We start from the raw sequence: 27664 nt of genomic DNA, 5'->3' as shown, positions 1-27664 counted from the left end.
CAGGTAATGATCTGCAATACCTCTTGCTCCTTCACATCCATATTGAGCTTCAGATACAAAGGGGATCGTGTGGACATAGTCTCCTCTTCTGTCTATCTTGGTCACTTTGAATGGCCCAAGGTTCACCATGGTTGCTATAGCACATGCCAGAGTGACACAGGGATATGTAGCCTTGAGCTTACTTGAGTGGCAGTGCTTCCAGGCACATTTCCAAGAGTGGAGGACGAAGGTTTGGCCTTTTGACACCCTTGTCACACTTGCTTTGATGTGTGTACCAGCCTTCTGGGGCCAAATTTATCTGATGAGGATTGGCAACGAGTTGAGAGGGCCCAGGTCATGATGTTCTATCGTATGATCCGCAGCAAACCATAAGTCCCCCATGAGATTATCCAGGCAGAGTTTGCTGTAGCCCCTTCCAAACAGTCACATACCTCGATCGCATCAGTCACACGGAGCATTGCAAGTACCCGAGACTTGCCCTAGAGTCCTTGAGACAGCTAGAACAAGAACACCTTGGAGTATGGTATGCCCTAGTTTCCACTTGGTTCTTAGGATATGGGCTCCGCACGTGCCACCTCCCACCCCTTCAATACAGTTTGGACTCCCCTTTTCTCTAGATGTTTCATGAGGACACCAACCAGGTTATCTGGTTAGGTCTTCTCAGGGTTGTTTTTGTACGGCGTACGCCGCCTTATCGTACGGAATATTGTACGGTACGATACCATACGTACTCGTACGGATTCGTTCGATTTTTAAAATTTTTTTTTCGAATTCTTTTTTTTTCAAAAATAATTGAATTCCCAATTTTTTTTGTTTTGTTTTTGGGAGGTAATGGTCTTTTTTTTTGGCTTATCTATGGCTGTTTGAGCTTCCTCTGTACTATGATGCTTGCCTCCTTTCTAAAATACTCCATATCTTGACTTGAAAATACCTAAGTTTATAAGTATTTTTTTAAAACACCGTATTTTATCGTACGATAAGAAAAAAATTATATCGTACCGTATTTTTCCGTACGGTATCGTATCGTACGAACCGTACGGTATCGTACTTGACAACTATGGGTCTTCTCAACCTCTACACTGATTGCACATGGATCACACCTTGGGAGCTCTCACCGAAGAGCCACTTCTATAGGGATCACTTCCTCAGGCTCACTGAGGATGGGTTCATCCAGTAGCTGGGCTACCTGAGCGTTTACATGTCCTATGCCATGCGGATTGCGACTGGCCACATACGGGTTTCATCCCACCGCCTTAGTGTGGAGAGAGGGAAAGCTGAGCACGTCTTTAGAGTCGAGGAGCTCATATGGAGACCAAGGGAGGAGAGGACATGCCAATTATGCCACACAGAGGTTGAGATAGAGGAGCGTTACATGTTACTTGCCCAATATTCTGTGAGATCCATGGGAGGTTTCACTATCTGTTCCATGAGGGAGTTGGCCCACTTTCCAGGATCATCGACTTCCCGGACCAGCGCTACCTACGGCTTCTCTTGCACGAGCTCTGCAAGCACAGGGACACTTTCTTGAGAGAGCTTGGGCCCTAGCCACCCTAATTCATCCCTTGCCAAAGCCGACCATAACCAGCTTCTTTGGGACCTAGGAGTAGGATACCCATACATTGGATCCTATGGATCCATCTCGGGCTGATTCGGACCCACCTTGCCCTAGAGGAGTTACCTATGACCAGGCCTGTGCTTTCCAATGTGCCCGTCATCCTGGGCCCCCTCGATGTCGGACACGATCCACTTATGGGCTCTAGATCCAAGACATGCTCCAACGCCATTGAGCTACCTTTCCATGTGACGTAGTTGAGGGAGACCTTTGGGCCATACTCATTAGCCCCATGCTTGATATTTTGGTGAGTGCTATACCATCTATTGGGTGTGATGCTTCTCTCATGTTTCATGTTTCATGCTCCTATTATTCCATGATGAGATTTCCATAGACAGTTTCGTATGACTCCAGTGATATAGTTTTGAGTTCTATTTTATTTTCCGTTCCATTATGAGATATTTCGTGGACATTATTGTATCACTTTGGTCTCATAGGACCATTGGGTCTTTAGTAGACATTAATATATCTTCTTCTTCTTCTTCTCATGATTTCTCAAGTTGTAAATGTTGACATATGAAGCTCTGAAGATTAAACATTACGTTTACAATGTTGGTGCAGCTTGTGAATTCTTTGGATGGACGGTATGTTAATTTTCAATCAATGCCCCTCACATCTGGTGCAAAGAGTGTGGTACGTGTAAAACCTATGTTGTAACTTATCTATTAATTAGTATGGCTATGAAAATCAGGTAAACTTTGTGATACAAAACAATTGTATCTGTGAGGGCAGGCAAAGCTCCAGCTATGTCTCTCAAGAGAAGAGGTTGGAAGAAGCACTAATAAGTTTAGGTTTGGAAGTGGGAGCCTCTTTAGTTGTGGAAGAGTCTCGAACTGCTCATTTCTCACACAGGCATGCAGGTAATTCTGAGTTCAGCTTGTGTTGAGTTTTTTTTTTTTTTGGTTTGTGATTACGTTGGCCTTTTTTTCTTGTATCAGGCTTTTAACAAACATTAAACTACCTCGTGTTCATCTCAATATATGCTAGAGAGGAAAGGTGGCTTAGTGAACAGTGTTTGCAAACTATTTTCGTGTCCTTGCATTTTGACTCGTTCCGTGTGTTTCTCTTTTGGTTCAACTTTTAGGCTAGCCAAGGATATGGAAGACTTTTAAGAAATTATGTTGTCTGCCTTTTGTTGGGGGGGTGATGGAAACGTACTCAAACATATGTATAAGCTGTGAGGTTTATAAGCAAAGGTAAATAATCTTCTTTAGAGCTGCCGATTTTACAAAATCAAATCTATTCAACATTTGAACACATCACACGTTAGCAAACAGAGCTGTTTAATTTAACAGTTTTTCCCAGCAAGGGAATGGTCTTGCTTAGGAGCTAGCTGAAATGAAGCCTTGCAAGAGACTGCCTAAACCGGCAAACTCGTGTGCAAGAGCCCAGCTAGATAGACTAAGAGGTTTTTCGTACGTATTCCTCATTGTCTCAAGTGAGAGGTAAAAGATAATGATAATTCAATGCAGAAAAGGAAAGCCTGTTTTTTGAATTACTGACCGCATTCATAAGAAAAATAACTTATACTAACTAGTAGCCCTTTGGTGTGGCTTATACTAGGCGTGTTTCATTTGATAACCTATTTTATCCTTAAGGGTGTCAGCTTCGGTTACTACTGGTGGGGCACCCAGCTTAGCCCGAACAATCTCATGTGATACTGATGATTTGCTCCGGAACATGCGGGCAATCATCATAATCAGCGGTCTCTCCATTTGCCTCCATCCCTCATCTGTCCCTCTCTGAGATCTGTGATGTATGCTGGGCCCCCAAATTGGAGCTCCGTACACGAGGGTCGGTGTGACAAGCGTATCAAATAGCCACAATTTGGTGCGTCGCTCTTGAAACTGTATGTGTGCACACTGCCTCTCAAGTGCCCCCAAGGCTGCATGCCCTTGAGCTAATCTAGCTGCTGCTGCCTCCTTAAGGGGAAACGCGGTCTTGTGAAAGTAACTCCCAAGTAGACATGACTTGACGTACTCTACCGACTCCCCTCGGAAAGTGAATTGAGGCTCTGATCTCGTCACCCCAATGCCTATGTTGTGTTAAACACCATAACCTTGGTTTTCCCAAGGTTCACTGTCAGATCTCTATCCGCACAGAAAGCCTGTAATGCATCCAGGTGTCTCTGTAATCCCTCCGGAGAGTCTGAGATTAGAACAATATCATCAGCATATAACAAGATGGGTATCAACACCCCTGCCAGGCATGCCCCTGGGCCTCCCAATTTGTCTACATAATCACAGACGGCAACAATGTACAGTCCAAAGAGGGTGGGCGCGCATCCCTGCTTCACCCCTGTCATGCTGGTCACCCTATCAGATAGTCCGCTTGGAGCTCGGACTCTGCCTGTCACAGACTCATACAAAGCATATATCCCCCACTGCATATCCTCGGGTGCCTCAATGTCATGCAATTTGTGCATAAGCCTGGCACGTGGTACGGTATCGAAGGTATATCCTTCTCTTCTGTGCCCCGCCCTCTTCAATAAGTGCCCGAAGTGTCAGTATGTGAACCAAGGTATTAAATCCTCTCCTGAAGCCAGCCTGTCCATGTGCTCGATGACCATGCCTCTCTGCCCATCGGCTCAGCTCCGACTCCAATATAGAGCCATATAGTTTGGCCAAGCAATGACCAATCATGATCGTCGTGTAGTTGCTTGGTACCATGGGGTCCCCACTCTTAAAGAGTGGTACAATGATATGCTCTGTCCAGCTTGTCGGGAAACCCTCACAAATGGCACGATTAAACACATGTACGATGAGTGGAGCCAAAGTGTTTGGTGCATATGAGAAGTGCTCTCCAACTAGCCCATCATGATCCTGTGCCTTTCCATTCTGTAACTTGTCTATCGCATCTAGCACCATTCGCATAGTAAAAAAGGTGCTGCTAGCCGGTCTAGCTCCCAGTGGAGGGGGGGTGGGGGGCTATCCTGGTGCATCATATAGCTCTCTAGCATAAGTATGCCATGCCTCAGGTGCAGTAATCAGAGTACGAGGTTGTCTCTCCTAAAACATCTTCCATGCCCTCTTGTTGTCCTTCCCCAAGAAGAGTTGGTAGATCTCCATCCTCACGCTCGCTGAAGCTCCCGCCTTCACCCTTGCGCCCGCTGCCTGCTCGCCCCTCGCCTTCTCTCCCTCGCGCCCCCTTCCCCCCCCCCCCTGCCCTCACTTAGGCGCCCCCCCCTTTTCTTCTCGCCATCGTCCCCCCCCCTTCATATCGCCTTCTCGCCCTCTCGTGTTGAAGCGCCCCCCCCCCTTTCAGCTCGCCACTGCGCCCCCCTCCCCTCTTCAGCGCCCGGTCCCCCCCCCCTCCGCCAGCCCTCTCTCTCCCCCTGCCTCTCCTTTCGTTCTGCTCCCGCCGCCCCCCCCCTCCGGGTTTTTCCACCCCCATGGGGTTCTTAAAAAAAAAAAAAAACTTTCCGCCTTCCCTCTCCGCCCTTCGAGCAGCTCGGTTCTTGCAGGTCTCGCTTTCGCTCCGCCTTCGCCACAGCTTCAGACTTTGATGGAGGCTCCTCCCGCTCCACCTCGGAGAGACTCTTCCGCAGCCCCCTCGACCGCCCCTGAGGATACCCCCAGCAGGCCTTCTCTTTCGCCAGAGGAGGAAGCGAGCCTCGCCGCAAAGGTGGAACGCCTCCAGGCACATTCCACCATCTGTCGTATAGTCGGCACTCGCCCCAGCAGAGGGGAGATCCGGGATCTTCTTCAGGCCCGCGCCTTCTTGTAGATGTGGGCAAGATCCTGGACGTTCAGCTTCTGGGCCGTGGACACTACTAGATCGAGTTCGAGACTGCCCAGAGCGTGGCCCAGGTCCTTGCCATGAGTCCCCTTGACATCAGGGGCGCTCGGGCATTCTTCAGACCTTGGTAGCATGGCTTTGACCCAACAGCGGCAGGGAGAGCGCCTTTTCCATGTTACTGTTTGCTTCCGTGGACTCCGCCGCGAGTACCTTCCACTCCTTTCGAGGCTAGGAGCACTGGTGGGCTCGGTGCTCGAGACTGGCCCCACTGCAGCCTCAGTGGTGGCTAGAGCAGCTGGGCTACCTTCGGTCAGAGTCTTGGTTCCTGACATCTCCTCCCTTCCGAAGGTCATTCAGCTACCTAGGATAGGGGGGGGATGGATTGATCAGAGAGTGGAGTTTTCGAGGCTCCCGAACCAGTGCTTTATTTGCAGACAGGTCGGCCACCTGGCCAAGGCCTGCCCTCGCAGGAGACCACGACCTGCACCGCAGTAGCAGGCCCCTGATGGCCCGCCCACAGATGCGGCTCGACAGGCAGCCTCCGGGACACCTGCTCTGCCCTCAGAGACCTCGGAGTGGCAGCCTGGACAGGGGCGCCGTCGAGGGAGACAGCCCCAGCAGCACGCCCAGAGACCGCTGCAGCAGCAGCCACAGACTCAGCATCACTGGGTTCCTGTGAGGAACAGCTTTGCTCCCCTCCAGGAGGAGACCCCAGCGCCTACTGAGGACCAGGAGATGCCAGCACCCCCTCCTTCGCCCCACCCCCACCCCCACCCCCACGCCCACCCCCCCTCCCCCCGCCCCCCCCTCTCGCCTCGCTTCCTCCTTCGCCTCCTCCCTCGCTTCCTCCTTCGGCAGCGGCTCCTTCCCCACCCCCTTCTCCCCCCCCCTCCCTCCCCCCCCGCTCGCCTCAGCTCCTCGGGAGGCCCTGGCAGTCCCCTGGCGTTCACCTGCAGTCCGGAGGGCTCTGAGCACAGACCTTGCTCGAGCACCGCAGAGGAGACTTACCATGCCGATTCGGGCTTCACGGATATCCTCTATCCGCAGTCGGCTGAGTCGTCTCGACACTAGACTGCACTCGGAGGCTTTTGATTACTCCTTCACGCGGCTTTTTGGAGCAGAGGGCCCCCATGAGCCAGCACCCATCCGAGTTCATGTAGTGATACCTCCTGCCCGCGGGGAGGAGGCACTTGATTCAACGGTGGCCTTCTCATTCCCTCTCTGTGGCCCATGCGACCGGGAGTGGACCCTGGACCTCGCTCTTAGCACTTTGAAGACTCAGGCAGTTGAGTTTTCTCACCATGTGAGCGATCTGGAGGTGACAGATGTGATAGGCCGACTATGGGAGTTGGCTCATTTTTTCATTGATCCCGGGAGTGTGGATGCCTCAGGGATTCGACATTTGGTCGTTCGCATTGTGGCAGACTTAGCACGCGACCCTGGATATGTATGCATACACGAGGGTGCTCTGTCTGAGTGGGAGGCAGTCGCCATGGGACACAGCCACTGGCGCCTGATCCGAGATTCTTGCAGTACACCGGGTGGGCAGATTCGTAGCCGCTCGGATGGGGACTATTCTCCATCCAAGCCGCTTGCGAAGGCCCGCCATACGGTTGAGACAGCATCCACCTCAGCAGATCATCCATGAGGATCATCTCATGGAATGTACAGGGCCTCGGCGGTGCACATTATATACGATATCGAGGTTGCTTGAGGCAGGAGCTTCAGAGATGCCTGGTTGGGGGCAGGATTGATATCTTGTTGATGCAGGAGCACCATTTGGGTGAGAGCAGGATCCGGAGATATGGTTCAGTGATGCCTGGTAGATGGGACACCTTTTGGTCTGCAGGATTTGGCCCTTTGGGTGGGCAGGGAGGAGTATGTATGGTCATTGCGGATGTATGGTGGCAGGCCATTGTGGATCGCGGGATCATTGTGCCTGGTAGAGCACAGTATGTCATTCTGAGGATGCGTGATGAGCTCTTTGGCGTGCTCAATGTCTATGCGCACAACCATGCTAGTGCCAGAGCAGAGTTTTGGACCCAGGTTACGGATGCATTGCCAGAGGCCGCACATTGGTGTGTCGGGGGAGACTTCAACATGCTTGAGGACCCGGCCGATAGGGTGGGAGGCAGTCATGTTACAGTGCACGGTACGGAGCTTGCAGCTTGGGAGCGATTTTGCATGACACTGAGGATCATTGATGCATGGCAGCACGAGGCCTTCTCCCGCTCTCAGGACAGTCTTAGTTTCTCTCGGTCGGATCGCCGACAGGGAGGGACTAATCTATCACGGATTGATCGCTTTTATGTAGGCGACAGGTTAGGGGAGTGAGGGGGCTCCGTTGGCATTCTCGCTGGCACCTCTTTTTCAGACTATGCGCCAATTATTTTGACTCTTGAGGAGAGGACACGGGAGACGAGCTTGCAATTGAGGATCTCAGAGAGGGTACTTCAGATCCTAGTCTCGCTGAGGACATTGAGAGGATATGGCATGATAGTCAGGGCTCTGACCAGGATGCAGGAGGCCAGTGTGCCCAGGGACTCATCGAGCTCAGCTCTTTTTGCACGCTTCAGGAGCAGCAGCCTTCATGTGAGTGGGTGGCGTCCCAGCTGAGCCAGGCACGTCAGGAGGTTAGAGAGGCAGAGGAGCAGAGACATGAGTTTTACTATCGTCGCCAGGCCTCTCAGTGGACGCAGCTTGGTGATAGAGTGACTGGGGAGTTCTTTGAGATTACTGGGCCCCGCTATGCTCGAGTCGGAGTCCGCTAGCTTGGGAGGCCGGCGGATCGGTAGCTACTGAGCCCGAGGAGATCAGAGCCATAGCCACTGGGTTCTATAGAGACCTTCTTTCAGCAGAGCTAGCCACTGAGGCTCGGGATGCTTGCAGACAGACTGTGTGGGCCCATGTGCAGAGGAGGGTCACAGATCGTATGCGTACAGTTCTGGGTGAGCCTCTCTCAGAGGTTGAGCTTGCTGAGGCCTTGAGGGTCCTTCCGCGCCATAGTTGCCCAGGGGAGGACGTATTCACGCCTGCCTTTTTTATGCGCTATTGGGACCTTTTGGGGCCAGGCCTCCGCAGGGGCTTTCAGTATGTTTTGGACACTGGGGTGATGCCACAGAGCTTTTCAGAGGGCTTGATCTTTCTTATCCCCAAGGGGGAGGGAGTATCAGATGATATTCGGCATTGGAGACCTATTACGATCCTCAATACTGTCTACAAGGTTTTGGCAAAGGCCTTGAGTTTGAGGATCCAGCCCTTCCTGGGGGAGTTGATTCATGCTACCCAGACAGGATTCGTCAAGGAGCGTAGTATCCTTGACAACATTTTCACCTTCTGGGAGGCGACGGCCCGAGCTAGATTTCTTGGTGAGGACTTGGTCGTGATGCTTCTCGATTTTGAGAAGGCATACGATAGAGTCGATTGGGGTTTCTTAGAGGGCACTATGCTTCGCCTGGGCTTTGAGCCAGGTTGGATTCGAGGGGTGGCGGCTCTATATTCCACAGCTCGTAGCCAGGTGCTGATTGCAAGAGGAAGGGGGCCGAGTTTTGAGTTGACCAGATAAGTCCGCAAGGGTGTTCTCTCGCCCCGTTTCTTTTTCTCTTATTTGCGGAGGCTATGAGCATGTATCTGACGGCAGAGGAGGTTGGTTTGAGAGGACTCTAGCTCCCAGTCAGGGGGGAGGACCTGCTCGATGCTGAGTTTGCTGATGACACGGGTTTATTTTTGCATGGCTAGGAGGCCAATCTTCAGCGGGCAGAGCAGTCGCTCCAGGTTTTTAGTGCAGCTTCGGGAGCATTGATCAATTGGCGCAAGACAGTGGCCTTTTGGATCAGTAGCGCTCCCACTCCGGCATGGAGCCCAGACCTGGGTTTTAGATGGATTCCTCCTGGCAGAGCAGTGCGGTATTTGGGATGCCAGATTGGACTAGATTTGTCACGTGAGCCCCGCTTCTTCTGAGCATTCGGAAGAAGCTTTTGTATTGGAGTACAGCTCGGCTATCCTTGGCTGGGAGGGTGGTGGTGGCAAATCAGGTGCTTTTAGGGACCATGTGGTACATTACGTCTTGCTGGATCTTCTCGAGCTCTTGTATCAGCCAGGTGCAGAGGCTGATCAGGAACTTGCTTTCGTCTGGGCGGGATGGTCAGCCAGCCAGGGCAAAGGTTGCTTGGGCAGTTATTACACTTCCGTTGGCCCAGGGAGGCTTGGGCATTATAGATCCAGTTGATCAGAGTAGAGCCTTATTGGGGAAGCTTATTGTTCAGGGGCTGCTTCCAGGCGCTGAGCCTTGGAAAGAGCTTCTTTTGCAGCGGCTACAGGCTCGAGCTTCCCCAGCAGGGGGCAGTTGGGCACCAGAGATACGATGGATCTTCATAGAGCTGAGGAGGACATGCCTTAGTAGAGGGTGGGAGGACAGATTTGCCTTGAGCATCCTGAGAGCTTGGGAGTTGCTGAGACCGGGGCTCTCTCAGAGACCTCCTTCTTGTGATGAGGAGCGGGCCAGACAGCCGCTCATCTGGAGCCCACTGGTTCGCACAGAGCAGGGTCATATGCTGGGTTCTCGGCCACGTCTAGCCTGGGGACCATTGGCGGCAGGCCCAGCACGCAATTTTGGAGAGTGGCAGGCCTTCTGTAGTCTCCCAGAGGAGATCCAGGTGGAGAGGCTGGGTCACTTCAGAGGGGGGTTGATTATGAGGGATGACATTCAGGAGGCACTCACAGAGGAGTGGTTCACGCCTCTCGAGCCCTTGGCCCCACGGTGGATGGGAGCCTTTACTCAGTTGGAGATCGTGATTGCTGTCAGAGCTTGCACTGAGGATGGCAGATGCCTCTACTATGAGATCCAGGATGAGGGCAGACTTGAGAGAGTGGAGGTGGAGTCGCCTTTGTTTACAGAGTGCATCTTTCAGAGGATACGGGTGGTGGCCGCCGCTTCTCGGAAGTGGCATATTGACCCAGACCCTGCAGATGTGGACTCTAATTGGCGTATATGGGCATATGCAGCGCGCCCCTTGGCCCGGCTCCAGTGGGACCCTGGCGAGTACGAGTGGCATGATCCTTATGCATCCCTTGAGGCCACAGAGATCAGCTTTTTCCAGTATACTGTTCGGTTGGGGCGACATATTTTGACGAGGAGGAGGATGGTCTCTCCAGTTGCATCGGGGCACTGGCGGCTTCAGGGACTCTCATCGGAGTTCCTGGAGGACTTTTGGACCAGGCTTTGGGCTAGTCGACAGGCCCGCAGGATCTCGACTTTCCAGTGGCTGGTCGCCCACAGGGGTTCTGCAGTTGGCACCTGGCTTGTCTACAGCGGTCTTCCGGCGGCCTGCGTCCGATGCGGCCACCCCCTATGGAGACACAGAGACATTGCCTATGGGACTGCCCTGAGGCGCAGCAGATTTGGCTGCGGATGCTGCGTATTCTGTCCCCCCTCTCTCCAGAGGGGATGTATACGTGGGGTGCCGCTGCTTGGTCGACTTCGTCAGGGCCTGCTATGGGCTATGAGACGGAGCAGGACAGCCAGGCCATCAGATTCATTAGGGGCCAGCCTCGCCTTGTTCCTTCACCGGACTTCTCGTTCGCCGGCTGGACACAGGAGAGGGATTTACGATGGGAGCTCCTCAGCAGCCTCACCATATGGTTCACTTGGAGGGCCTGGTGTTTCAGGGCCTTTGAGGGGAGATTGGAGCCACCAGCCGAGATTGTTCGGGGGATCTGGCAGGAGTTCATCCACACCTTGCGAGGATAGTACGACCGCATCCGGGGCGACTCGGGGATGAGGCGATCTTGCGGCGCCAGGCCTTTCACACCACTTGGCGCAGCGGCCCCTTCTATACCCTACACGTGGGGTCCCCCCGTTGGCACTATAGGCCACCTGTTTGGCTTTTCCCCCCTCCTATTGTATGATATAGCCTCTCAGTTCTTTGTACTGATTCTTGTATTTTTCAGCACCTAGGGAGAGTCTCCCTGGCTGCCTTGCTTTGTTCTCTGCTCTGTTTTCTTATGAGCACAGAGGATCTTTTGTAGCCCTACGGGCGATTTTATATAATTAATGAAAGGATCTTCTCTCGGGAAAAAAAAAAGTTGGTAGATCTCCTCCTCTAGCTTAGCCATATAGGCTCGTTTCTTCCTCCGCGCAAGGTGCCGAAAGATCATCCTGGCCTGTGTATGCGTGTGAGAGCCAATGGCAATCTCACGCTGTAGCTGTGCTCGTGTCTCACGACATTAATCATCCCAACTGTTCTTTGGGGCAGTGTTGTGGGGGTGGGTGGAAGGGATCATAGTGCAGGGAAACGCATATGAGGCGGATGCATGTAGTACACCTGCCAATCCTCTCGTGATCTCGTCCAGAGGGCTATGCGGGTCTAAAGCGAACAAGCCATCATATATTGTATCTCGGTAAACCCCAACTGTCTCACGTGTAAACTGATATCTCCGGTACCTAGGTAGATGAGTGGCTGGCCCATCTCTCGGGGATCTACCTACTAGTGTGAAACTCAGGTATGCATGATCGGCTGCTATGCCAATGGGCCTACTGGAAATCATGAAACCCCGCACATCAGGTATCAATGAAGGAGATCCCATCAAGTAGTCCACTGTGCTCGCTCCCTCTTTAGAGTTCTAGTGTGTGAGAGCATCTGATCCTTGCCATCTCGATAAGCCATTGTATATGACCAACCCATGTGCACTCCCGAGTGTGAGAGAATGCCTGCTCATCCTGTGCTGATCTCTGCAACCCTACATCCCTTGCCGTGATCTTCGGGTACATAGCCTTTTAAGTATCATACAGCTCTGTCTGTTCTGTGCTTGTACGTGCATTAAAGTCTCCCAATAGTAATGTCTCCCATGTTGGCGAACCTCATGATATCATCATATAGCGGTATATAGGGCGACGCTCCTGATGGTGCAAACTTGGAGTGGGCTGGGGGAAAGTAGCATACCGCCACATATAGCTCGCGGAGCCCCTCTCTGCATATTCGGACCCACATGTACCTCGCATCTGCATCTCTATGTACCACATGTATTTTGTCACGAAGCTCCTCCCTGTAAAGTATTGCCACTCCTATCTGGTACATCCCACTATACGTGGCTGAGGGTGGAAAACTGATTCCCATTTATAACCCCGTACGTCAGGAAGCCTCTTGTTTGTGCACTGATGGGTCTCCGTATACATAGCAATATCACTGTGTCTGAAAGTATCCTCAAAGTATCATGCATCTGTTCTAAGGGCTCCGTTGCAATTCCACACCTTGAATCGCAAGGTCTCATAGGCCGCGCACCGTCAAGCGCGTCTTTTCTCTATAATGATGACTCGGCCATCTCTGTATACCGCCCATTTTCCCTCTTTCCTTGCCTCAAGCACACGCGGCATGTGTTCCTTCCGGTGTGCTATCTGTGCTGGTGTAAGGTCATCCAAATAAATCTTTTCCCCCTTAAAGGCCATCCTTTTGGAGAGGAAGGCCGCCTTCTTCTCCAAGTCACCAAACCTGATGATCAATATCTTTGCCCTGGTTTCATATCTCCTTACTCGCCATGCTCTTGTAATGGGTACATCAGTGGCTCCAATTTTTGTTGCAAGAGCTTTTGCATCCTTTTGGGGATTTCCCTTATCTTCCCACCCAACTACACGTACATGTAAGGCACGTGCCCGTCTCTTGGCTTCCTCTTGCAATGTAGCATTCATCACCTCTACTTTATTGATTGGTGTATCCTTCTGTTTTTTTACTACTTCAATCCATGGGTTGACTTCCTCAAGTTGTTTCTTTGTGGCACTGGCAATTTCAGCCCATGAATGCATTTCCTTCTCACTTGCAGCCACTTTTGCCTTACATGATTCCAAAGTGTTTTGCATTTCTTTGATGTTTTTTTCGTGGTCAGCCAGACATGTCTTGAAAGTGCCTTCGTACAATGCAACTGTTGTGCCAATCTCTCGGAGCATGTCATCCTTCCATTTCTGCATCTCTTTTTTCATTTCCGCGTGCATCAAGGCTTGGGCTAATTCCATCTCAACCCGTACTTGGGCTTGCATTTCTCCCTTCAATTGGACATATTCTCCTCCTTTAGCGTTTACTTTCCTTTGGGCATGCATCTGCTCGGTCCATTGCTTTTCAAGCTTCTGTTGCATGGTGTTCATCTTTTGTCCTTATGTGAAGCTGTATCTCCTCATATAGGGCCTCATCTCGTCGAGAGAGAGAGAGAGAGAGAGAGAAAGAAAGAAAGAAAGAAAGTTATATTAACGTCCACGGGAGGCCGAATCCGACCTATGGGACAGATCAGATACATCCATTTACATTCCACTCTGGGTATCGATGCCAAAGAGGCATAAAACTGAAAAAAAATAACTCAAAATGAACTCTTAAGACTCTTAAGAGTTTAAATTACAATGGGTTCTATTGCATCTAGTTCGAAATTGAGGTTCAAAATAAAAATAGCTATATTTCATCCATGGATGGATTTGCTCTTGAGGGGGGTGGGGTACGGAATTCTTTAATGATTGCTTGTCCTCCTTTGTATATTGCCCATTTGTCATTCTTTCTTGCTTCTTTAACTTTATTCAGCTCTGCCGATCTGTTCTTGAGTTGTAGCGGGGTGAGTTCATCAGCTATCCATACCTTTGTTCCTTGGAGAGACTTTGTTTGCTTCATCACTGCTATTTTCTCATTGTTGTCCATATAGGAGACTTTTGCCTGTGTACCCTTTACTATAATAGAGATAGGGTCTCCTAAGTCCACGAAGGGGACTAGTTTGCTCAGTTGTGCTGTAAGTACATCTGTATCTAATATGTAGTCTTCTCGAAGCTCTTGAGCTATGTCTGCCCTATCCCAGCCTTGAGGAAGACCACCGACTCTGATTACCTTTTTGTTACTTTCCATTCGTTCCTTTTCTTTGACCGCTGATATGACTTCTTTAACAAATTCTTGTGAGTTAACTGAATTTACCTTTGAAACATGGTTTGTCGTTTCTGTTTGTAGTGTTGTAGGTATGGGTCCTTCTCGTGCTTCCTCTTGCTTCGTCTTCATGGCTTGCACTTGCACTTTCAGTTCGTTGATTTGTTCATCTTTCTTGATAGTCTCGTGTTTCAGTGCTGCTAATTCTCCCTGGAGTTTCTTCAGTTCTTGCATGAGGTAGGCTTCCCATGGTGTTGGCTTGCTCACGAGTGGAGGAATGGGCGGTAATCGTGAAGCGGTGACTGAGGCAAAAGACTTCTTACTTTCCATGTGTTGCTGCTGATAAAGGAGAGGGCTGTTGGTGGAAGAGTCCCCCCTCAAGGGTACCCTCTCCCCTTTGGGGGAGACTCAGAAAATGCGACCTACAAGATGCTCAGCTCTACAGGTGCAGGGGAGAGTTATGTTGCTGCCTTGGGGGCCTGAGCAAGGGTGGGTGGCAAAAGGGGGCGGGGTGAAGGGAAAGGGGGCGCAGAGAGAGAGAGAGAGAGAGAGAGAGAGAGAGAGAGAGAAATGAAATGAAATGTTATATTAACGTCTTTAAAAGGCCGAAGTGACCTAAGTTACAACCATGTGACATCTGATACACTGTCTGGAAAAGAAAAGAAAGAACTGAAGGTAAGTATCTAGCCCCACAATACATCAGTAGGGGGCATCCGGAAGCAGCAACTAGGGAGAGTGGGAAGCTAATGCTACTAGTCAGAATGGGGTACCTGAGTACGTGGATACATGAATACATGAATATGGGGGAGTACAAAAGTGACTGAGTACAACAGTATATGGCTGGAGTCGTAATCATCCTAGGAGCTCTAGCATGGGTCTCTACCGGATGGCCTGGATATCTGCCATAGTGAGATGCCTGGTCGGACGAGCTCGATGAGTCAACATACTCCACTGTCTCCTGCCCATATGTGAAAATAGGCGTTGATCTCCAAACCCACTGAGCTGTAGTGTTAAACACCATAACCTTGGTCTTACCAAGGTTAATTGAGAGCCCACTGTCCTGTGCATAAGCATGTAAAGTATCCAAGTGCCTCTGCATACCCTCTGGTGAGTCTGCTATAAGCACAATATTATCAGCATATAAGAGCAGAGGTATCCAAGTGCCAGCCAACTGGGCTCCTCTGTCCCCTCGTGTCCCAATATAATCAGAGATCTCATCAATGTATAGTCAAAATAGAGTCGGAGAGAGCGGGCAGCCCTGTTTCACCCCTATAGTGGAGTGTACTGGCTGGGAGAGACCCTCTGAAGTCCGCACCTGCCCAACTACTGTCTCATAAAGTGCCATAATACCCCAAACATGGAACCCCCAAATCTTGCAGCCTGCGCATCAGTCTAGCTCTGGGCACTGTGTCAAAGGCCTTTCGGAAATCCACAAAGCCACAGTAGATCCTCCTTCCATGTGCTCTGTCCTCCTCAATGATAGCCCTGAGGGTAAAGATATGATCCAAAGTAGAGAATCTCCTCCTGAAACCGGCCTGTCCCTGAGCTTGGACCCCTTGTCTCTCTGCCCATTTGTCATTCCTGCTTAAGAATAGAGGCATATAGCTTGGCAGCGAGTGACCAATCATAATGGTGCGGTAGTTAGTCGGCAGGCTCGGATCTCCAGATTTTTTGCGGGATTAGCGAAGGGATCTCTGTCTCTCTCATGGCTTGTTCGACGCCATCGCTGCTGCTCTTGCTCTTCGTTGCTCTCGCAGCGTTCTGCTTCAGCCCCTGCGTCTCCATTTATGAGGATCAGGTCGGGGTCTGGGACTGAGCAATTTGGCAGCGCAGAGGGCTGCCCAGCCGTCCGTATCTGCACAGCAGTAGGCACATCAGCAAGAAGCGCCCCCCCCCCCTTTCTGCATCAGCATCAACATCATCGTGCAGCACCAAATTCATCAACCCTTTTCTGCCCAACAGCAAAAATCATCAACCCCTTTTCTTGCAACAAAAAGAAAAATCAGAAATTACAAGGTATTTACCTCAAATTTTTTTTGGGATTTGCAATTGAGCAGGTACAATCATTAATTGAGCAGGTACAGGTGCCGAATTGCTCAATTTTTGAGCGAAATTGGCAAAATTGGGTGACATTGGTCACAATCAGGATCAATTTGCAGGAAATTGGATGTCAAAATTTGGGGCTTTTGATGTATTTGTGCAATTGGGCATTCATACATGCTGTATGATGTGAGAAATCGCACATTCGGGCAAAATTGCAGCAAATTGCAGTGCAAATCAAGGGGCTTTTGTGCCAATTGGATTGATTTGCATGCAGGCACTCGCAGTTGATGCTTTGGGCAACGTGTTGATGCCTGTCAAGCACTCAATGTGCCCGTAAATCAAGGGGCTTTCATGTATTGGATGTATATGTGGCCAGGGGGAAGCATCGCGAAGACTCTGGATGCCTTCATGTGCGTCAATGTACCATGTATGATCAGCAATTGATATTAAATCAAGGGGCTTTTCAAGATTTTATGCTTGTTGAGCTTGGCAAAGCAGCAGGCAAGACTTTTATGCCTTGAATCCTCAGAAATCAGCTTGCAGTCAAGGGGCTTTTGCCCAATTTCTGTTCGGGACTGTTGTATGCAGTGTTTGGGACTGTAAAAGTCTGATTTTCACTCATTTGGACAGCCAAGAGAGCATTTATTGCTACTGTACCTGCTGGTACAGATTTGGCACAGCTTTGTGCAAGTTTTGGCATGGCTGTACACTGATTTGAGTGAGGAAAAGGTTCAATTTCAGCTGCTGTACTTGCCGGTACAGGTTTGGTACATCATTGGTGAGCACTTAGTACTGCTGTACAGTACTTTGGAAGGGCAACAGAGCACATTTACGGTGCTGTCCTAAATCTGCAGCAACCAGATTTTGGTGATTTCATCACATAAAGTGGGAGAAAAGTTGCATTCGTGCTTCCGCAGTGGGAGATAAAGCTTGGGAGAACAACTGTAAGCACTTTGTGTGCTTTTGGTGCAGTGTTTGCACATTTTGCAGGTAGTCAGGCATTGACAGGTTGCATATTGCTATGGCAACCACAGGTGAGAGCTCTTCATTGCTTCACATCAAGAATCTTGAAGGCTCACATAACTATGATATTTGGCAAACCCAGTGCTACAATGTGTTGCTCCAGAAAAAGCAGAACAAGCCTATCAAAGAAAGGGGTGTAATGCCCGCTTCTCTTACTGCTGAAGAGTGGGAAGATATGGATGAGCTGGCAAGATCTACTATCATGTTGTCTGTGTCAGACTCTTTACTTTTCAGCATTCGTGAAGAGAAGACAGCTTGGGGAATGTGGCAGAGATTGCAGGACTTGTATGCCCAGCAAAGTGCCTCAAGCAAAGTGTATTGGTTGAAGAAACTCATAGGTCTTCAGATGAAGGAAGGGGCGTCTATGACAGCCCATCTAAATGAGTTTAATGGTATTGTCAGCCAAGTTATAAATCAAAAGTTGGCAATGGACGATGAGTTCAAAGCCACTTTTCTCTTATGCACTTTGCCAGAGAGTTGGGACACATTCAGGACAGCCACTAGCAATTCGAATGCTATGCTGTCATATGCAGATGTTGAGGGTGCTCTTCTTCAAGAAGAGATGAACAGGAAAAACAACTCTGTTTTAAAGTCCAATGCAATGAATGCACGTGGGAGATCCCAGCAAAGGGGTAAAAGCCAAGAACGGGGAAGGAGCAAGTCTCGCTCCAAAAAGGACTTGGAATGCCATTATTGTGGCAAGAAGGGACACATTAAAAAGCAATGCTACAAATGGAAAAATGATCAAAAGGAAAAGGGAAAAGGCAAAGACAAAGACAAAGATGAAGCCAAAGATGTAAAGCCAAAGGGCAAAAGTGGAGTCAAGATTGAAGAAATCAATGTGTCACATGCAGGTGACAGTGAGGATGAGGTCCTATTCACGTCTTCACGTGATGCCCATTCACTTCTTACAGGTGGTCATGGTATGCACTCATGGATCATTGATTCAGGTGTCTCCTTCATGTCACAGGTTGCAGAGACTTGTTTGTCAGGTATACTGTTGGCAATGAAGGAGTAGTTTATTTGGGTGATAACCATGCATGCAAGATTCTTGGCAGAGGTGATGTGAGGCTTGTGTTTTCAGATGGCTCACAGCTTATGCTCCATGATGTCAGGCAGGTGCCTGAGATCAAGAAAAATCTGCTTTCTACTGGACAGCTTGATGATGCTGATTATGTTACCACATTTGGTTGTGGAAAGTGGAAAATTAGTAAGGGCTCACTGGTTGTTGCCAGAGGCTCTAAGGTGGACACTCTTTATTTCATGCATGCAAGTGTTTGTCACCATGCTAATGTAAATGCAACCGAGCTGCCGGAAATTTCTATGTGGCATAGCCGGTTGGGACACATGAGTGTCAAAGGAATGGAGCAATTGTCTCGTTTGGGTTACTTGCCTTCTCTAAAGTTTTCAAGTTTTCAGTTTTGTGAGCATTGTATATATGGTAGGCAACTCCAGTGCCCCCACAAGAAAGCTCCTGGACAGAAAGATGCTCAGTTAGAGCTTGTGCATACAGATGTATGTGAGATGCCTCAGCTTTCTTTGGGAGGGGCAAAATATTTTGTGTCTTTTATTGATGATGCCACACGCAAGGTGTGGGTTTATCCTCTTCGTTTGAAGAGTGATACATTCTCAGTGTTTCAGAAGTTTGTTGCTCTTGTTGAGAATCAAACTGGCAAAACACTGAAGGCTTTGCGTTCCGACAATGGTGGAGAGTATATGTCCAAACAGTTTCAGGACTTTTGTGATGCTAAAGGCATCAAGAGGGAGCTCTCTACTCCTTATGATCCTCCACAAAACGGGACAGCAGAGAGGATGAACAGGACCATTCAGGAGAAGGTTCGTTCTATGTTGTCACATGCTCCGTTACCTCATGGTTTTTGGGCTGAAGCTGTTATGACAGCCGTTCATCTTATAAACAGGTCACCTAACACGAGGCTTGGTGGGAAAGTGCGAGAAGAAGTATGGATAGGGAAGCCTCCGTCATACAAGCACTTGAGAGTGTTTGGTTGCGTTGCGTACGTGCACATACGCAGGGAAATGCGCACCAAACTTGATCCTAAGTCTCACAAATGCATATTCCTAGGATATGGTGACAGAGGTGAAATGGGGTATAGACTTTGGGATCCCGTGAATAGAAAGATTATACGCAGCAATGATGTCATTTTTGATGAAACATGCATGTATAAGGAGCCTGCAAGGCAACAGGAGCCTGGCAGAGTCATCTTTGATGATGATGGACATCATGGACAACAACCAAGGGCTGTAAATCAGCCATTACAGCAGGAAAACCAGCCCTTAAATGGTGCTGAAAATGGTCCAAATGGACAGCCAGAGATGGCAGAAGATATCCCTATGGATATACCACAGTTAGAGGAGATACCGGGCATGATATTTCAGCCTTATGGCATGGAACAGGAGTCACCAATAGGTGATATGCAGGCTGGACAGCAACCTGCAAATGATGGTCATTGGGTACGGAGGTCCACAAGACCCTCCAGAGCCCCTGACAGGTTTGTTCCAGGGGTTGACTACTTGATGCTCACTGACTGTGGGGAGCCCTCATGTTACAAGGAGGCTTTACAGAGGGCAGACAAGGCTCTTTGGGAGCGTGCCATGAAGTCAGAGATGGATTCTCTGCACAAAAATGGTACATGGAAGTTGGTGCATTTGCCTACAGGCAAGAAGGTTTTGCCTTGCAAGTGGGTTTACAGGCTCAAAGTTGCACCAGATGCAAAGCCAAGATACAAAGCAAGGTTAGTGGCTAAGGGCTTCAAGCAGGGATATGGTGTGGACTTTGATGAGATGAAGACTGCTTTTCTTCACGGTGATCTCCATGAGGAGATATATATGCAACAGCCAGAGGGTTATGCAGTGAGTGGAAAGGAGAAGCTTGTATGCAAGCTAAAAAAGAGTCTTTATGGGCTCAAACAGGCACCAAGGGAATGGTATCATAAATTTGATACATTCATGAAATCCCAGAAATTCAGGAGAAGTGACATAGATCATTGCTTGTACACCAAAAAAGCTTTGGATGGCAGTCTATTGATCCTCATCTTGTATGTTGATGATATGTTGATTGCCGGGAAATCTCGTAAGGAGATGGATGCCTTGAAGAAGAGGCTGCATCAAACCTTTGATATGAAGGATTTGGGTGATGCAAATCACATTTTGGGTATGCGGATACTTCGGGACAGAAATCAGCATGTGTTGTATTTGTCTCAGAAGGAATACATTGGCAAAGTTTTGCAGAGGTTCAATATGGATGGGGAGAAGATGACTAGTACTCCTTTGCCTCCATATGTGAAACTCAGTGCTATGGACAGTCCACAGTCAGATAGTGGCCGGGCTGATATGGCCAAGATTCCGTATGCTTCAGCTTGTGGCAGTCTCATGTATGCCATGGTTGTTACTAGGCCGGACATTGCATTTGCAGTGGGAGTGGTTTCTAGATACATGGCCAACCCTGGCAAGAAGCATTGGGAAGCAGTGAAAGGTGTCATGAGATACCTGAAGGGCACACAGGATATGTGCATTTGCTTTGGCAAACAGGATGCATTAGTGCATGGTTACACGGATTCGGATTATGCCGGTCATCCAGATAACCAGAAGTCTACTACCGGTTATGTGTTTACATTCACAGGAGGTGCTGTGTCATGGATATCCAGGATGCAGAAGTGCACTGCCTTATCTACTACAGAGGCCGAGTATATTGCAGCCACAGAGGCTTGCAAGGAGGCATTATGGCTATCTCGGTTAGTGGTTGATTTGGGTTATACAGGGGATATTCCATTGTTGCATTGTGACAGTCAGAGTGCCATCCAGTTGGCAAAGAACCCTGTCTTTCATGCAAAGATGATGATTGTGGATGTGAATTATCACTTATCAGAGAGGTGACAGAGAACAAGCAAATTCAGCTTGTTAAGATTCATACGGATGACAACCCGGCTGATCTGTTGACAAAGAGTTTGCCTCCGGAGCGGTTTGCTCATTGCAGACACTTGATGGGCATTGGATGAGGCCAGTTTCAGCCTTGATATGGCCTTGTATATTATCATGTACATGCTGATTTTTTCTTTTCCTTTACTTAAGGGCACTTTGCCTTTAAGTGGGAGGTTGTTGGGGTAAAGGCATTATGCCCACCCTTATAGTGTGTACAAGCCCATAAGTTATAGCACATAGTTCACTTAGTACTTTTAATGTACTAAGTGCACTATGTGTACTAGTGCAATATACATGTGTGATAGGGGAGTCACACACTCATCACTTGGTGAGTTGACTTATCCCCACAACTCTCTCTCTCTCTCTCCCTTGTTTCTCTGTGTATGTCTCCCACATGAACTCTAACCCTAAATCTCTCCCATTCACTGTCCCAATGGAGCGGTGCTGAACTGAAATGTGAGAGTGAAGGACAAGATAGCATGATCCACTGCTATTCCAACCGGCCTAGTGCCTACCATAAAATCCTGAAAAGAGGGAATGAGACTGGGCTGAGCCATAACATAGTCCCCTGTACTAGCACCATGCCGATGTGGAAAGCTAGTGAAACTGCCCGATGTCGGGAATCTCTGTACGCCAATCCATGTGCAGTCCCCATGTCTATCAAATACCGCCCATACACTGTATGTTCCTCATCCTGTGAGAGTCTAGATAGGCCCATATCCCTAACATCAAGCTCCCTCAACATTTCCTCTGAGGTGTCATAAAGTACTGTCTGGTTATGGGCGGTCCTGGCATTGAAGTCCCCGAGGAGAATGATGTCACCATCCCTGGAGAACTCCCAAATGTCATCACCCAAAATAGAAAAGGGAGACTGCCCGCTAGGTGATGCATACACTGATGTACTAGGAGCAAAATAGCATATAGCAATGTAGAGATATCTGCCCGTCTCTGCCCTCAGTCTAACCCACATGTACCTAGCCTGCTCATCTCTGCGGACTATATGTATCAGTGGCTGTAGCTCCTCTCTAAACAATACTGCCACTCCTCCTGAGCCCCATCCTCTATGCTGTGAACGAGTCTCCTGTCTACAAGCTCTCCCATCGGTATCCACTAACATCTGGCATGGACTGTCCAGGAGCCTGATGCGTCTCACAGTTAGCCCTTGCTCTCACGGCTGCACCCAACAAAAATACATTTTGTGGCTTTATCATCCAACTTCCTCCTCAACTCTTTGGGTATGTGTGCATATGCAAGACACCCAAAAGTACGAAAGTGTGATACCGAAGGCTTGCGGCCATGCCAAGCCTCAAAAGGAGTAATGGAAATCAATGCCTTTGTGGGACATTGATTCAAAATATGACAAGCACACATAATAGCTTCCACCCAAAAGACATGTGGTAGCTTCTTTGCCTTTAACATACATCTGGCCATCTCCATGAGTGACTGATTCTTCCTTTCTGCAACCCCATTTTGCTGTGGAGTATAAGTAGTAGTATACTGATGCTTGATACCTCTACTCTCAAGAAAGGAATTCAACATGTGTGACACATATCCCCCCCCCTCGGTCAGAACGGAGGGTCTTAACCTTGCATCCTGACTCTGTTTCAGCAAGTGCTACAAAGGCCAAAAATGCATCATATACCTGTGATTTCCGTGTCAACGGATAGACCCAGCATATACGAGAGAAGTCATCAATAAATGTAGCAAAATAGAAGCAACCTCCTAATGACTTCGTTTGCATGGGACCACAAAGATCAATGTGTATAAGCTGCAACTTTGCAGTTGCTCGTAGAGTCTGATCACGTGGAAAGGAAAACCGATGCATTTTTCCCAAAATACATCCTTCACATATGTGATCTGGAGGCTTCTCCATAAGAGGTAGGTCTGTCAACATGTTATGTCGCTGCATAAGCATAAGACTACCAAAATTTACATGCCCCATGCGAGCATGCCATAACTCCGCATCAACCATAGCTGGAGTAAGAGTGAATGCATGATAAGCGGACTGATCCACTGGCTGAAATGCATCCAATTGATAGAGTCCATGACATAATGTACCAGTAAGCATCAAGGTCAAAGCATTAGCTTTGTCTCTGACCATGCATTTGTCATCATCAAAGTTGACTTGCATACCACACTGTGCTAAAGAAGAAATGGACAACAGATTCTTCTTTATCCCTGGTACATATAAGGCATCTGTAAGGCGAAGAATAGAGCCATCAATGGCTGTGAGCTGAATCTCCCCAATGCACGAACTGGAGCCAGCTGAACGAATATGAGGTATAATAGACCTCTGTACTGACAATGCAATAAGTGATAAGGCTTGTGCATCTTTGGCATCCCATGTCTTCTGGGCATTTGTTCTTTGAACAGACTGTGGATGAACTGGTGCCTGTGCCTGTTGTCCTCTTCCACGAGCACCCCCTTGAGGAGGAGTCTCTGGAGCCAATGGACCTGGACGTGGTTCATCACCACTAACAAAATCCCAAAGACCTTTTGCCACGAGGACATTTCTCAGCATGAAACTCCACAAGGAGTAATTCGTGCCATCCAGCTTGTCTTCCTTAGACAAGTACGTGAACACATCACTCTGCTGTTGATTTGCCATTATGCCAGTGCACAATGTTGTACCTGTGTATCAAAAAACCCAAAAACAACAACCCTGAAAGCAACTGTACTTCACTGAGTACAACTGACCCAAATATGCTTGCACTCTCAATCCTCTGAATGTGCAAAACAATGCACCACTAACTGAGTAGAGCAACAAAAGTGGCTCACATAGTGCCAAAATGCCCAAAAATGCCCAAAATTTATGCACCCAAAGCCTTGCAAAAGCCTGTAGAGGTTTCTTTGCAAGAAAACCTCTGCCAGAAAAACTTTCACAGAAAAAACGCCCAAATTTCAAAACATGTAGAGCTTTAAATTTTACCGGTGTGATTTTGCAGGTACTGGTCGGTTGTAGGCTGTACGGAACAGCTGTCCGGAGCAGTGTACGGAGGAGAAGCGGCGACTGTATTGCTGCAGGTATGCGCAGTAGGTGCTGGTCGTCTGCTGTCTGTTGTACGGAGCAGACTGTACGTTGTACGGACTGTACAGAACAGCAGACCAGGCTGTACGGGCAGAGTTGTACGGCGGGCGGCAGTACGACGTTTGTACGGAATAGCTGTACAGAACAGCCGGCGCCTGTATGGACAGACAGCAAGATTGTACGGCTGTCTGTGCAGGACTGTATGTGGGTTGGAGATCGGGCAGATGAGTGGCTGCAGATAGCTGATGGCGAGGGCCTGTATGGGCAGCTGATGGCGAGCTGTATGGACAGGGCAGGCGAGGTTGCTCTGATACCAAAATGTAGGAAAGAGTTGTTAGGGTTAGGGTTTTGGAAGGCACACCAACAGGAAGCGTGAGAGAGAGAGAGGAACACGTTTGCTCATATATTGATTAATATAAAAAGAGTACAATAGCCACATATAAAAGATGTGACCTAAAGTGAGTTCACATGGTCCGGCCATAAACTGTGCCAAGTGGACCAAACCACTTATAAACCGCTATAAGTGAAACTAAGCTAAACTGGGGGAGAAAACCTCCACTAACTGAAGTAAAAAGTGCCCAAGTAACCTACTGATGATCACTAGCACTCCCCTGGGTGCATACACAGCATAAAACCCAACAACATCAGGTATCAATGAAGGAGATCCCATCAAGTAGTCCACTGTGCTCGCTCCCCCTTTAGAGTTCTAGTGTGTGAGAGCATCTGATCCTTGTCATCTCAATAAGCCATTGTATATGACCAACCCATGCGCACTCTCGAGTGTGAGAAAATGCCTGCCATAATCTGTAATCTCCCCCTCATCTTGTGCTGATCTCTGCAACCCTACATTTTCTGACGTGATCTCCCGGTACATAGCCTCTTCAGTATCATACACCTCTGTCTGCTCTATGCCTGTACGTGCATTAAAGTCTCCCAATAGTAATGTCTCCCATGCTGGCAAACCTCATGATATCATCATATAGTGGTATATAGGGCGACTCTCCTGATGGTGCAAACCTGGAGTGGGCTGGGGGAAAGTAGCATACCGCCACATATAGCTCGCGGAGCCCCCCTCTACATATTCGGACCCACATGTACCTCCCATCCGCATCTTTATGTACCACATGTATTTTGTCACGAAGCTCCGCCCTGTAAAGTTAGTATTGGCACTCCTCCAGATCCTCTGGTACCTCCCACTGTGCGTGGTTGAGGGTGGAAAACTGATTGCCATCTATAACCCCGGACGTCAGGAAGCCTCTTGTTTGTGCACTGATGGGTCTCCGTATACATAGCAATATCACAGTGTCTGAAAGTATCCTCAAAGTATCCTGCATCTGTTCTAAGGGCTCCGTTGCAATTCCACACCGTGAATCACAAGGTCTCATAGGCCACGCACTGTCAAGCGGGCCTCGTCTCCGTAATGATGACTTGGCCATCTCTGTATACCGCCCATTTCCCCTCTTTCCTTGCCTCAAGCACACGCGGCATGTGTTCCTTCCGGTGTGCTATCTGTGCCGCTGTAAGGTCCTTATCCAAATAAATCTTTTCCTCCTTAAGGGCCATCCTTTTGGAGAGGAAGGCCTTCTTCTTCTTAAAGTCACGAAACTGATGATCAATATCTTCGCCGTGGTTTCATCTCTGCCTACTCGCCATGCTCCGGTAATGGGTACATCAGTGGCTCCAATTTTTGTTGCAAGAGCTTTTGCATCCTCTTGGGAATTTCCCTTATCTTCCCACCCAACTACACGTACATGTAAGGGACGTGCCTGTCGCTTGGCTTCCTCTTCCAATGTAGCATTCATCACCTCTACTTTATTGACTGGTGTATCCTTTTGTTTTTTTACTACTTCAATCCATGGGTTGACTTCCTCAATTTATTTCTTTGTGGCAGTGGCAATTTCAGCCCATGAATGCATTTCCTTCTCACCTGCAGCCACTTTTGCCTTACATGATTCCAAAGTGTTTTATATTTCTGTGATGTCTTTTTCGCGGTCAGCCATACATGTCTTCAAAGTGCCTTCGTATGATGCAACTGTTGTGCCAATCTCTCGGAGCATGTCATCCTTCCATTTCTGCATCTCTTTTTTCATTTCCGTGTGCATCAAGGCTTGGGCTAATTCCATTTCAACCCGTACTTGGGCTTGCATTTCTCCCTTCAATTGGACATATATCTCTTCCTTCAGCGTTTCGTATATGACTTTCCTTTGGGCATGCATCTGCTCGGTCCATTCCTTTTCAAGCTCGTGTCGCATGGTGTTCATCTCTGTCCTTATGTGAAGCTATAGCTCCTCATAAAGGGCCTTATCTCGTCGGGCCATCTTCGTAATCCTTCGTGAGCCAGGGGACATGATTCCTTCCCTTAGTCTTCTGCGGTAGGCATTTGTTGCCTTCGTGGGGGTGTGAAAGGTTGTCTCACCATCGTGTTCCCCCTCTAGGGGTTGAGACATGTTTTCCCCTACTAGTTGCTGCCTTGGGGGCCTGAGCTCTCATATCACTCTAATACATACCTCATGGGCCGTTGTGACATGGTGCTGAAGGTGGTGAACGGAGTTGGTGCAAGAAGGTCCTGAGATGATGGGAGATGATCCTCTTGTGGTGGCGTAGTCGTGGGCGAGGGCCATGGGGTCTGGGGCGTCAACCTCTGCATAACTCTGTGGCTCTGTCGAGTGTCACCCCTCTCGGTTGAGCTTGTGCACTAGCCTGTGGTCTGGGTAAGGGGGGTGGATCAGCCCTCGGTGTGCTGGTATGGAAGAAGTTGGTGAGAGCTCTCTGTGCTGGTCCTCAAGCAAGTACAACAGATTTGGATCTCACTAAGGACTGCTCGTGTCACAGAGCTCTAGAAGAAAAAGTCCCGAGCATCTCTGATTCGGGGAGTCCATGATCCTGGAAAGTGGTCTGAACCCATCTCGGAAGAGGTAGTGGAACCTCTCCCAAATCTCATAGTATATAGGGCATTGGCATATGTAATGATGCTTTGTCTTGGGCTCTGTGTGACAGAGCTAGCATATCCTTTACGTTGGTGCGGCCGCCCTGGGCCCATATCTGACATCTGGCAGTCTCCACTCTTAGTAGCTGGTGGGACGAGGTGCGGATCTGGCCGATCGCACATCTCACCCCAAAAGATAGGTGTGTGTCCATATAGCGTCTGTCAGGCATAGGAGGTGATCTTTGGGGAAGGCCATCTTCGTCCCCGATCTTTGGAGAAGGCCATCTTCGTCCCCAATGGACGACTAGGTGAACTCCATGTCCTCTAAGTATCCAGTATGGCAATGTTGTTCGTGATAACCTTGTTCCGCTCTGTGCGGCTGAGAGCAAATGATGGGGCCTCTATGCTGCACTGGAATAGGGGGAGTGCCTCCATCTACATGTTGTGCATGCCAAACCAAGTGCCTA

General features: G+C 49.0%; 1 protein-coding gene across 9 annotated transcripts in view; it reads left to right on the top strand.

Annotated features, from left to right (window-relative positions):
- The window catches only part of LOC147608366 (polycomb group protein EMBRYONIC FLOWER 2-like), a 152748-nt gene that overhangs the window by 78236 nt on the left and 46848 nt on the right, over positions 1-27664 (top strand). For all 9 annotated transcript variants that reach the window (XM_086788903.1, XM_086788901.1, XM_086788897.1 and 6 more), the window contains 2 exons: positions 2174-2245; positions 2345-2472. In XM_086788903.1, coding sequence (XP_086645029.1) covers positions 2174-2245; positions 2345-2472 — 200 coding nt within the window. The remainder of the gene's footprint in view (positions 1-2173; positions 2246-2344; positions 2473-27664) is intronic.

This window comes from Cibotium barometz, chromosome 53 (genome assembly GCF_041138505.1).
Source record: "Cibotium barometz isolate CiBa-2024 chromosome 53, ASM4113850v1, whole genome shotgun sequence".
Lineage (NCBI taxonomy): Eukaryota > Viridiplantae > Streptophyta > Polypodiopsida > Cyatheales > Cibotiaceae > Cibotium > Cibotium barometz.
Note: the sequence above shows the minus strand (reverse complement) of the source record. Positions and strands in the feature narration are given on the sequence as shown.